The sequence below is a fragment of the Gopherus flavomarginatus genome, chromosome 5 (assembly GCF_025201925.1).
Source record: "Gopherus flavomarginatus isolate rGopFla2 chromosome 5, rGopFla2.mat.asm, whole genome shotgun sequence".
In the NCBI taxonomy this organism is placed as follows: Eukaryota; Metazoa; Chordata; order Testudines; family Testudinidae; genus Gopherus; species Gopherus flavomarginatus.
In genome coordinates this window covers 110,703,304-110,716,017 of record NC_066621.1, presented here as the reverse complement: position 1 = coordinate 110,716,017, position 12,714 = coordinate 110,703,304, and the positions used below count along the sequence as shown (strand labels likewise).

Sequence of the window (12,714 nt, the reverse complement as noted above, 5' to 3'; positions counted from 1 at the left end):
GCTTCCAGTGTGATGCTGTGCCAAAAAGGGTTAATGTGATGCTTAGATGTATAAACAAGACAGAAGTGAGTAAGAGCGGGCAAGTGATTTTATCTCTGCATACGCCACTGGTGAAACTGATACTGGAATACTGCATCCAGTTCTGGGCTCCATATTTTAAAAAGGATGCCGGAAAACTGGAGAGGGCAAAGAGAAGGGCCACAACAATGATTCGAAGGCTAAAGAAAATGGATTACAGTGACAGGCTCAACTGGTTTAGTTTCTGAGAGATTTAAAGAGATGAAATTGTTCAACTCAAAAAGCAGCATGAGAGGTGAGTTGATTACAGTTTATAAGTATCTTCATAGGGAGAAAATACCAGGTACTGAAGGGCTCTTTAATCTAGCAGAGAAAGGCACAACAAGAACAAGTGGTTGGAAGCGGACACCAGACAAATTAAAATTACAGATCAAGCCCAAATTCTGCACAGTGAGAGGGATTAAGCACTGGGAAAAACTACCAATGGAAGCAGTCAATTCTGTATCCCTTGATGTCTTCAAATCAAGCCTGCATGCCTTTCTGAAAGATATGCTTTAGCCAAACACAAATTATCCTTAAGTCAATCAAAAGGTATTGGACTCAATTACCGTGGTAAGTGGGTGAAACGTAATGTCCTGTGATATAAAGAAGGTCAGACTAGATGACCTAATCGTTCCTTCTGACCTTAAACTACACAAATCTATGACTCAAAGGACAGGGTATATACATTTTATCACTGGGAATAATGTGTGATGTGTGTAAAAAGGCACTAGGCTTTGAGGTGTATGTAGACATCCCAGTGTGCCCTTGGCCCCTTTAAAACTGGTAGCGATAGGCACATGGCACATGACTTGGAATAAGCATGTGACCTACGGGAAGCCAGACATAAGGCTTCCTGCCTCTTACACAGGGGCAGGCAGCAGATGGGAGAGAATCAAGATTAAGAAAGCTCCAGTGTGAAACTCTTCATAGCAGTCAGTAAAGGACTACCAGGAGAAGTATGTGCCCTCTCCACTTCCCACCTGTGCAAAGCAGGAAAGGTCTGGTACGTAGTGTTTTGTTTTATTTTGAGCTTTTTTCCATCTTCAGTTTATTAATACAGTAACCTTGAGGAAATGGATGTGGATCTAAACTCTTAACATTTCAGCTTTATTTGAGCTGCCCCAGCTGATGTAATCTGCCCACTGATTTACACAGTGGCCAGAGAGTTGTGCAGAACACAGATCCATAGCTCATAACCCTACCTAGGGATAGCACGGAACACTACGCTTCCCCATCCCTAGATGTAGCAGCCATTGCTTGGCCATGTGTGTCCAGGTCTTATGAGAAGATAACCCTTCACCATACATGCAACTTAGTTCCTGTGGACTGAACCAGGATTTGGGCAGTAAACGTCAATATACACATACCAATGAATGGAACATAAAACTGTAGGTCACTTTTTAACAACACATTTCAGTTTTAAAAGATTTCAGAAATGCATTATTAAATTTTCTACCTCAAGGTTAGAGAATAGTTTAATTAGGTGATTTGACCCAGACTTGTTTCCTCCAAAGCGATTAAAAAGTGAAATCTTTACCTTGGTGAGAAATTCAGTTGTTTATTCGAAGCTAATGAAATGGCAGTAACACAAATAACATATGTGAAAGATCTAAACAGGATCTCAAATTACACATTACACAAATTCAACTCTACATATATTGAACTTTTTCCCCTATTCATGATCTTTTTAATGTGCCATCTGTAGACTTGAATAATACTGCTGAGTTCAGTTGTTTATTCTCTCATTACTAAGCAACAGAAGATGGCTTGCAACCAAAATAGAAGTTTTTTTTCTTTTTGGGTGGAAAGGGCATGGGGAGATGAAGAGGATTTTGAGTTTGTATCCAGACTCGCAGACACTTTCCCATCAATATAAAATGATTCATCTTTAGAGATTATAGTTTTTCCTTTGTTATTTGGAGGCTCTCTAACAGAAATTAGTTTATAGTTCATCCTTCTGGAAGCAAGCATTTCATCTGTGGAAATTTAAAAAAAAATAGACAATTTCAAATTTATCAATAACTTACTGGACAGTTATCTAGAGGTCAAAAACTCCCTCCTGTTGCTTTGTGGGGCTGAGGGGAGCAGAAGAGCACAAAAAGGGGCAGAAATGCTTTGAAAACAGAAAGAGGGTGTCTGTAAGTACAGCCTAATTAGCACAGTCCCTTCTTCATCAGTGCTGCGCGGACTGGGCTCTGTGGGTATTTATTTAAAGGGAGGGCGGAGGTATATTGCAAGGAAGAAGTGTTGAGGAGTTGTCACTCTACCTCTACACCCCCCCCCAAAAAAAACTGGCATAAAATACTGCCAGACAAAAAAAGTGGAATTCCACAGTTTGCTGGCCAAGCCAAAAAAATCAGTTATATGCCCAGCTCTAAAGGTGACTCAATATAGCAGATGACGCCAATCTACAATGCACCAAAGACACCGCATAATTCACCACCTGAAACTCAGGGATGGACTAAATATACGGAAGGCTTCCTTAATGCTAATCTGCAAACTCAACAAAACTAGCCTTATAAACCCTTAATGTCCTTGGGGCAATGGAATTTTCCACCAATCCTAAATCTGTCAGGAGCCATGGTTCCACAAACTGTGAGGCATCACCTGTGGGTTTTGGCTGGCTAACAGCACTAGGTTTTGTAATCTGTCAACCTGAAACTGAGACAGAGCATGGACAATCCCATTATCAACACCAGAAACATGTACTACACAGAAAATATGTTAAATAAATGGCAGTGCAATACATATGCCCTTACCAGCCACATTACTTCATTGACTCTGAATTAATGTGAACCTCTGCCTGTTTGTCACACCAAAACCAAAACCATTTATTTCTAAATTCCTCAACTCAAATAGTGACAGCCACCAATATCAGAAAAAAACTTAACAGAGGTAATCTCTTATTATACTATGCTCTGCCCACTCCTCAGGCCACCTCTATGCACACCAATTCCCTTGGTAATGAACTCCAAAAACAATTTTCCAAGAGGTGTCAGACAGTTCCCATTAACTCTGATCCTAGCATCCAACTGGATCACTTAACTGATAACCCATTAAACTGCTATAAGAATGCTTCCCCTAATCCAAATCTGCCCTTCCTTCTTTTAGTCATCCTGACAAAGCGATGAGGCTTCTTAGCTCCAGAAGTGACAGCCAACACATGGGCAGAAAAGACCCTAGCAAAGGCCCCTGCCTTACATGCAAAATTTAAATACCACAATTGTTATTTATACCTGTTTTAGAGGGGCTTTCGTAGAACTTTTGATTGTCCTTATCAACACCTTTATATTACCTAAGCTGTCTCTGGGTATCCATGATACACCCTGTCTTGAATCCAATTCAGTTCTCGAGTATGTTAACTATGCTGGGCCTTCTGCCTTTTCTGAAGACAGTGGGATCCCAACCACTCTATCATCTCCAGAAATGCTCTCAACACGCAGCTGTGCTCTACTGATCATATTTCCTGCCAAGAGGAAGTAACTGAAATAGTGAACTGCCTCACGTGCAAGCTCATTTCCCTCACATCTGACCATTCTAATGTTATGCTAAACCTTTCAAAGGCTGAACATGGTGTGGAGCATTGGCATGCCTGTGTCAAAACAGTAATATTCCTCAAACTGAGGACTGAACAAGTTACTATTTTTGCAATGAACAGGGAGTAATGTTGCATTTTGCAACCTGTGTCCTTATGCCGCATTCCTTAACCATGGCTACTGCTGCACCAAATGAGGACTATGAAAGTGCAAATAATTGAGAATCAATACTGTCTTTAAGGGAAGCTTTGAAGGTAAGATAAATGGTTGATAATGCTGTATTATCCATTAGCTTTTTTAGGCACCACACCCAGGAGGAGAGCTGTAGATCTCCACTGGTAATTTCAAAAAAGGAACAACTATTCTTTCTACCTGATGTTTTCCCAAACTATTTGTTCTAGTTCTTTAATAAATTATAAATTTTCAGGCCACACATGCAACCTTTCCCCCTCATATGTAGGCTTGGCAGTATTTGATTTGTATTTTTTATAATTTTGATGGATAATATTGATATTTATTTTTAAGAAGTTTTTTTTTTCCAATTCTTATCTATTTAAATTTTCACAGTTGTGGGAAATTACGGGGGGGAGGGAGAAAGGGGGAGAGAGAGGGCCAGACAAAGAGGGGTAAACAATAATTGTTTAATGACAGTAAATGTTGAGATTCAAAAAGCTGAAGCTTTAAAACACAAACTCTCAACATCATATATCAAAATATATAAAGTAAATATCCTTAAATCAAACTCTAATATGTTCCCAAGCAGCATTTTTCTCACTTTGTCTATCCGTAAATGTCAATTTTTGATAGAAATACTTCTTAATCGGTTTGCGTGTGTACTGTGTAATAGACATTTACGAACATTTATTGATAAAAAAAACTAATCCTTCCAAGCCTACTCACATGAGATCTGAAACCCTACCAGATGTCCCTTGCATATATATGCCCCATCTGTCTTGTTAGGATAATCCAATAGTAGCGTCCTTAGCACCTCTAATTTAACTGGAGATTGGTCTGAAAGGGATCGAGGCTAGTGACAGCAACCACCTAATCAGCTTGCCGAACTTGTCTTACCCATCCAATATACCAGGGTCACTTTCTTTTTGTAAGCATGGAGCTGGGGAGTTGGTAAATGGCCTTCCTTACGGTAGCTCCCCCGAAGGCTTCTAGGAGTCTTCTTTAGGAGCTAGAGAACCTTCCCTCCTGTCTGCTCTCTCCCAGAACTGCCTACCAACTTCGGAGAACTTCCTCTTTTTAAGATCTTATTCCATCCTTAATGTGATTGGCAGAGCTGAAGGGGCAGTGCCAGCCTTGCCCACAGCCTCTCTTTAACCTCTTCATCACTGATCTGGGGATTATGTACCTTTTATTCTAGTCCTATAACTCAATTTCATTTATAAATGTTCACTAAGGAAAGCGGAACAGATTTTTTTAATATTTCCAAATTTAAGGACAAGAGTGGAGCTAATTTCAACAGTGCAATGCATATTGTCCTCTATCTGAAAAATATGTGGTTTTTCATGCATGAACAGCCGCAATTTTAGTTTATTTGAGAAACATGATGATGGATGTCATATATTAAAGATTAGAATCTGACCTCATAGAACCTCTCTAACCATCTAACTGCAGAATGTTGGTCACTGTATAAAAATAGAGCCCTATTGTGACAGGCATTGTACAAATGAGGTAGTAGACAGTCCCTGCTTTGAAGAGCTTAACATCCAAACAGAGGAGACAGGCACAGGATAGAGAAAGATGTACTAGGCAGAAAAGTACTGTACTGTCAACAAGTATGACAATATCTCATGCACAAAACTACTTTTCTGGAAAGATAAGTCTGTTTCATTCCCACTTTCTCAATACACCCATGCTTTCATTTGGCAATAAAATGCTATGGTGATTTCACAGAAAAATTCTATTTCCTATTGCCTACAAATTCCTCCACTTCCTGCTAACCTGTGCAGGTTCTTGTTACACAGATCTTTTGACAGAACTAACCTTCCCCTTTGATCCTCTCATGGCTCAACTACCAAAGGATCAACAGACAGCTTCAGAAGATCTATGTTATTAGTTAGATCTCATGTGGCCTGACACTGACTCTTCCTCTTCTTGGCATGCAAGCATCTGGACTGAGTCTTTTGCTACAGAGACTATGGTTCAGACTAATTAAACAAAAACATGTGCACAAAGAGAAAAAGACAGAAAGGACAACCCACATACCTGGGAACCTCATTTTTTGAGCAAGTACATCGATTAATTCAATTTTCAGGATTTATTTCCTTATGTTAACAAGAAGGTTTCCCTTCTTAAAATAACAGAGACTTTTCCCTCCTCTCTCCCCACTCTCAGGGTATTTTTGTTTGTTTGTTGTTTTTGTTTGGTTGTTTTTTTAAGTGCATAGCACTAAACTTACCATGTCACTTTGAGGCTGTGAGATGACAATAGGCTGGCCGGCATCACAGGTCTCTCTTATATTAACATTCAATGGAATGTCTCCTGCATTAAAAACACCAAAACGTATTTACATAAAGACTTAAAATTTCATAAGCTCATTTCATTAAACTAGCCCTGAAGCTACTTGAAATCATATTTCAGTTCAGGCTATCCTTTGAATTACTTAATCTCTAAAATTAGCATTTAAAATTAAAATTAGCTGCAGCAGAGTTCCACATGTCCTTAATCATTAGTACCAAATATATTTCAAATTTATTCATTTTCTGGAAAAAGAGCAGATTGCTTTGCAGTAATCTGTAATGACAGGAAGTCTGCTTTATTGCTTTCTGGAGAAGCAGAAAAGCTCAAACCGAGACATTTCTATGGTCTAGACATTTTGGAAGGGTACAAAATAAAAACACTTCTTTGAGCGTCAGGATAACATACTATTCAACGCATTTCTTACTTTTGTATTTTCAACAGTGTTTTGAGATATTAATCAATATCCAAACTACAGCACATTTTGTTGCCAAACAACAAAATGTACTATAGTCCTTAGTAGGCCATTGATTTAATTAAGTGCTAGCTGTATATTCAACTCATTCTCTTTTACAAGGGCTAACTACTGTGTGTTTTGCTTGTGTAATCAGCAGGGAACTGTTATAAAAGAAAAATGTACTGAAGGAAAAATCATTTATCAACTCATTGGATATTTTCACTTAATTCTGAAATTTTTTTCCAGCACTAAATATAGTAAATTTTTTAAGTTCCTATGATTATTATATCACAACACAGATACTGCCTGTTAGATAAAATCCAGTTAAAAACTGATCTTCTGCCAGTATTATGTTTACAGCATGCTGGAGGCCTGACTACTCTTCACGCAGGCCTTGTCTATACTCAGAAGTTTCACTGATTTAACTAACAGTGTGTTTTTAAATCAGTTTAATTAAACTGGTGTAAAATCCTGTGTAGGTACTCTTAGTTTGGCTAGTAAGTGTGTTATTTTGCTTTAACTTAATTTATTTTTAACACCACATTAAGGTAAATGAAAAAATAGCTAAACTGAAATAAGTGTTCATATATAAACTTGACTAAACTAAAGCAGTTTCAAAACAGAACTCTAGATAAACAGATGCAAGCATGGGTATTGTCCAGGGCCGGCTCTACCAAGCCAAAAAAAAAAAAAGCCCGGACTGCAGAAGCAAAAAAAAAAAAAAAGCCGCCCAGATTGTGCCGCCCCAAGAAGGGATGAAATGCCATCCCTTAGCATGTGCCACCCCAGGCACGTGCTTCCTCCGTTGGTGCCTGGAGCTGGCCCTGGTATTGTCAAACCCTTAGACGTAAGTAACATACAAGCATTGGTCCAAGAAGTATCTGTAATTGAGCCCCTTTATAACGGTGACCAAAATAAATTTTAAGTTCAACATCATTAGAGGAGGAAAGGCATCGAAATCTTGTACTGAACTTTAAAAGAGGATTTAGAAAAAAAAGTTAAGGATGCTAGTGAAAAAGACCCTACAAGAAAGAAAATAAACTAAAAAAAAGTATGGAATTGCAGGTCTTGACTCCACAATTAGGGTTCAGTTGAATTCTACACGTAAAGATGACATGCAACTTCTGTTATATATGAAGACTACGCTCTATCCTCCCCAAAATTGCTCAATACTTACGCTTTTGGCACAAAATGAATTTTCTGAGAATCTAGTGCATAGGCCACATTCTGAAGACTATTATTTTTAGAATTCAGAGTAATTTTTTGCAGTCGGTCTTCACAACTAAAATTTACTGCTTCAGCAGCAACAGAATTACACAAAGAACTGCCCTTTTCCAAAATGGCTGCCATCTCCTACTGTTCTCAAAAGGATTCAGGGCCACATTTACGAAGGTATTTAGGTGCTTAAAGATGCAGATAGGTGCCCAGGGTGATTTACAAAAGCACCTAATGGAGTTAAAGAGAGTAACTAAAGGTATAAAAAGAAACAAATTATTCTGTGAGTACATTAGCAGAAAACCTGCAAGAGAATCAGTGGGTCTGCTGGACCACTATGGGTAAAGCAAACAATTAAGGAAGATAAGGATATTGCTGAGAAACTAAATGATTTCTTTGCACGATTCTTCACCACAGAGCACACCTGCCTGGGACCTACTCTTTTCTGGTAATAACAATGAAGCGCTATCAGAGAGTGAGGTAACAAAATAGAAGGGCTGGAAGAAACTGATAAATTAAAAAGCAACAAATCCATGGAGTCCTGATGGTATATGCCCAAGAGTTCACATTATATCTAAGAATGAAGTTGCTGAGCTCCTAACAAAAACATGCAAACTCTTATTTTTTAAAGAAGTTACTATACCAGGGGTTTGAAGGGTAGCAATTGTTGTGTGTTTTAAAAAGGTGATAGAAGCGATCTGGGATATTACAGACAAGTAAGCCTTACTTATCTATCTGATACATGTATTGAAAAACAATTAAAATAGAATTATAAGAGATCTAGGAGATCACAAATTTATTAGGGTCTAACCAGCATAGCTTCTGCATAGGAAAAAGTCTCTACAAATCTGTTAGAATTAACTGAACATGTTAATACAGAAATCGATAAAGGGGAACTGGTTGATGCACTTTTATTAGAACTTTTGAAGGCCCTTAACAAAGCTTCTTACAAGAAGCTACTAGAGAAACTAAGTATTCATGTTGTGTTGGTCAAAGTAATGGATCAGAAACTGGCTGAGACACAGAAAAGAAATGGCCAATTTTCTTCATGATAAAATTTAAATAGTAGAGTGTCACAATGTTCTATACTAGGACCAGTGTTGTTTAACATATTAATCAATGATATAAAAAAGGCGGTGAGCAGTGAGGTTGCAAAATTTGCAGGTGACGCAAAATTATTTAGTTAGTCAAAACTTGAGAAGACTCAAGAACATCAGAGTCTTCCAAGCTCAGTGTCAAGTGCTACCTCTCAGTAGTCAGGCTTAGTGGCTGGACCAGAGGCCAAAGCCAGACTTCGAGTCTGGACTGGGCCAAGTGTGGCATTGGAATCGAGATCTGGGGACAGATCAGAGTCAGAACCAAGATCAGGGTCCATAGTGAAGCCAGAATTAGTACCACAGCTGGAGTACAAATAGAAGCCAGGGGTTGAAGCAAGGTGGTCAGAGTCCAGGGACAAGCCAAGTATCAGTCTTAGCCAGAATCTAGATACAGCTCAAAGATCAAAGCCAGGTAGTCAGAGTCCAGGGAAGATCAGGAGGCAGAGGTAAGCCTGGAGTGGGTCAGTAACAGGGCTGGAACAAGAGCAGGGTAGGGCAAGGACAAGATTGGAGCAGGGCTTGGGCAAGGCTGAGGCAGAAACAGGTACAGGGTCAAGAGCAGGATGGGAGTCTCAAGAGTCTGTGACTCTGTGAGGCAGAATGAGGGTTTCTGACTGGGTAGTTGCACAGACTGATCTGCAGCTCTGGTGCGGCTGAGGAAATACTTGAGCCTGGGATATAGGCTGCAGCTGCATGCCTGAACGCTGAGTCACTGCAGGCTCTGTGCAAAGGGTAAGTCAGTACACCTACTGAAGCATGGGGATGTGTGAGCAGAAACCTGCCCACATCTAAAGGCCCCTGTTCACAGTCTAAGGGGACCAGCCACCAGACCCAGGTATCAGATGATTATGGGAGACAACCAACAAAGGGATGGAAATGGCAGGGGGGGTCACAGGTTCAAAATCAGGAATCCAGATGGGGACACCAAGCAGAAGACTCAAGACAGCGTCCTCAGCTCCTCAAAGGCATCCAGAGAGCATGGCCCAGAGGAACTCTGCCCAGAGACGTGGCTTGAAGGAGGAGCAGAAGTAGGTCTCATAGTCGCAGAGCAACCCCTCATCCAGCTTCCTCCTCATGGGTCCTGAGGAGATCCTGGTAAAAGACCGGCAGCTCAGATTGGTTTTGGGGGACAAGAGCTACTGGTTGTATCGGAGCCCTCAGAGGGGGTGGATGAAAGCATGTGCCAGCGCACTCCATGCCTTACTGCCTGCACTGCAAGGAATTCTACAGGGCCTTGAGGTGGAAGACACAGACCTGACTGCAGACACAGAGCAGGCCCTTTCTCTCTCCTCCAGAGAAGGCTCAGGACACCTGCAGAGACCCAGTGCAGCCCGAGCCAGAAAAACTCCAGGATCTTCTGGAGGCTGACCGGAATGTCTAGGGGCGGGCTCAGGGTGTTGAGCTGGTGCCAGAGGATGGACAGGGCCAGTTGGTTAAGCACTTGTGCCCTCCCTCATAGAGAAAGGCACCAGAGCAGCTTCGGCCACTTCTGCAACCAGTCACCCACCCTGGCCTCGAGATCTACCCAATTCTCTAGTGGGGAGAGACTGGTGACAGAAAGGTGAACACTAAGACACAGCAGCAGGCCCACACTCTACCAGATGGCTGGGAGTGCTGTAATAAATCACTTCACTTAGAATCATTTAAATTATATGCTATTATAGTTTGAATGCTCTTTAACCTGCAGTAAGAGATTGGTGTCAGGGATTTTGTGCCTGTTTTAGGATTTTTAGGTCATATCACAGTAGGGATTATTAGTTACTTTACTAAAACAATACATCGTTTTGGAAAGGAATATTGCCTGTGTCAATTACTTTATCGGAAGGTTACATCTGTGTCGTTTGGTGTTTCCTTAACAACACTGGGAATTTATACCTCAGGAAGAACAGATTAAGGGGGCACTGGCTAAGTTGTTTGCTGACAGCAGATCTTAAATTGCTTTGAAAGTTACATAGATATGATGCAATTAATAACAGCGCAGGTGGGAGGGAGCTCACTTGCCAGCCATCCCCAACCTTCAGGCCCAAGCTCTTGACCCAGCTGAAGGAGACTGCCAAGTAGATGGCTTGGCAAGCTTCCACCTGCACCAGGTCACCAGGGTCCTGGGCCATGAGGAGCACACTGACAACATATGCCAACAGGACTACCCACAAATCTGGCTCTCTAAGCACCAGGAGACAATGTTGGAAGGGCAGCTAAGCAAGCAGCCCTGATTTGGCTGCACGTTTGCCTCACAACAGATGAATGGGCAACATAATGATGGACTTATTCAGTGTTAGTTAATGCACAAATGCATGAATTGGAGAGAATAATTTAAACAGTTAATTGTATCAAGCAAAGAAAAAGACCTGGTATTGGTCAATATGGACAAAAATAAATATGTTAGGCTACATAAGGAATAGGATAGAATGGAGAATAATACAGAAATTATTATTATGTTTCCTTATATAAATCAGTACAATCTCATTTGGAATATTGTGTTTAGTTCTTGTCACTCCCTTTCAAAAAGCATTTAGAAAAATAGAAGGATTCCAGAAATGGGGGCAAAAATAATTAGTGATTGATAATCTCTCATCTGAAGAATGACAAGACTTGGACTATTTCCTTTAATGAGGAGATTAATAAAGTGGCATGATAAAAAACATACAAAATAATGAATGATACTGAAAAGTTATGTTGGGAACTTCAATTCAGTCTCTCTCATAATACAAGAACAAGGGGGACATTCGATGATATTAAAAAGTGGCAAATTCCAAACAGATAAAGGAAACACTTTTTCACTCAAAACACTGTTAACCGGGGGGCGGGGAGGTAACTTGTCACACGGTATCATTGGGTATGTCTACAGTGCAATAAACACCCTCGGCTGGCCCGTGTCAGCTGCACCACAAGACTGAGTCAGCTGACATAGGGCAGCTGCAGGTGTTTTACTGCAGCGTAGACATAGACATTGAGGCCAAGCTCTTGGTAGGATTCAAAAGACATTTACAAGGATAACAAGAATGTCCGCATTTTTACTTATAAATATGAACAAAAACACACCCCAGAGCTTTGGAAGATGTAATATAAACCCTCAGAACTTTTGGTCATAAGTCAAACTCTAACTATTGGGCATTGGAAGGAGATATTCCATATGGGCAGGTTATCTCATAACTGACTTTTGCAGGTTTTCTTCCTTTGAAGTACCTGATACTGGCCACTCTTGTAGACAGGACGATACTGGTCTGATCCAGTATGGTAATTCCTATGCTTCTATATACAATATAAACTAATTTTAACCCTTACATCACTACATTCATGCTCTTTAATGAGAAGCTGGAGAACATTATGTTTGTATCCACTCCTCTTCAAACCTCTTCCTCCCTCCTGCCAAATCAGCAAATCCCTTGGCTTCACCCTGACTTCCCATCCCTGGCCAACTTTACCATTTTGGGGGCAGCAAAAGCCACTTATGGAGATCAATGGCTGACCAAGCACCTTGTGCCACTGTGGATGGAGACTTTGCACCCACCAGCATAACTCAGGGCTGCAGCAATCCCCTTTGACTCTGATTCCCACACATTATGCTTCCACCAGGTGACTCTAAATGTGCATCTTCAATTCTAAATTCCATTCCTATGTTAGATTTGTATCAGACCTTGATGTCTTTATGAAGATTTTAAATGAACTTCCTGATTCATTTTAATGACAAGCTGTGGAATATTATTGACATAATTACAGTAATACATGGAGATACATCATTAGCATGCACAATTATCTCATTTACCAACTTAAATATGCTTTTATGTTTTATAACCTCTTCCTGATCACTCGGGTTTAAACATGCTATTTTTAAAAAAGGTAAGCAATTAATCCACATTTTAAAATTATACATAATTCC

The 12,714-nt window shown here is 40.3% G+C and overlaps 1 protein-coding gene across 1 annotated transcript in view; it reads right to left on the bottom strand.

The window, feature by feature from the left end:
* NUBPL (NUBP iron-sulfur cluster assembly factor, mitochondrial) overlaps positions 1 to 12,714 on the bottom strand; it is a 173,385-nt gene that overhangs the window by 10,461 nt on the left and 150,210 nt on the right. Inside the window, exon 10 of the mRNA XM_050953941.1 lies at positions 6,007 to 6,089. Within this exon, the coding sequence (XP_050809898.1) occupies positions 6,007 to 6,089 (83 nt within the window). The remainder of the gene's footprint in view (positions 1 to 6,006; positions 6,090 to 12,714) is intronic.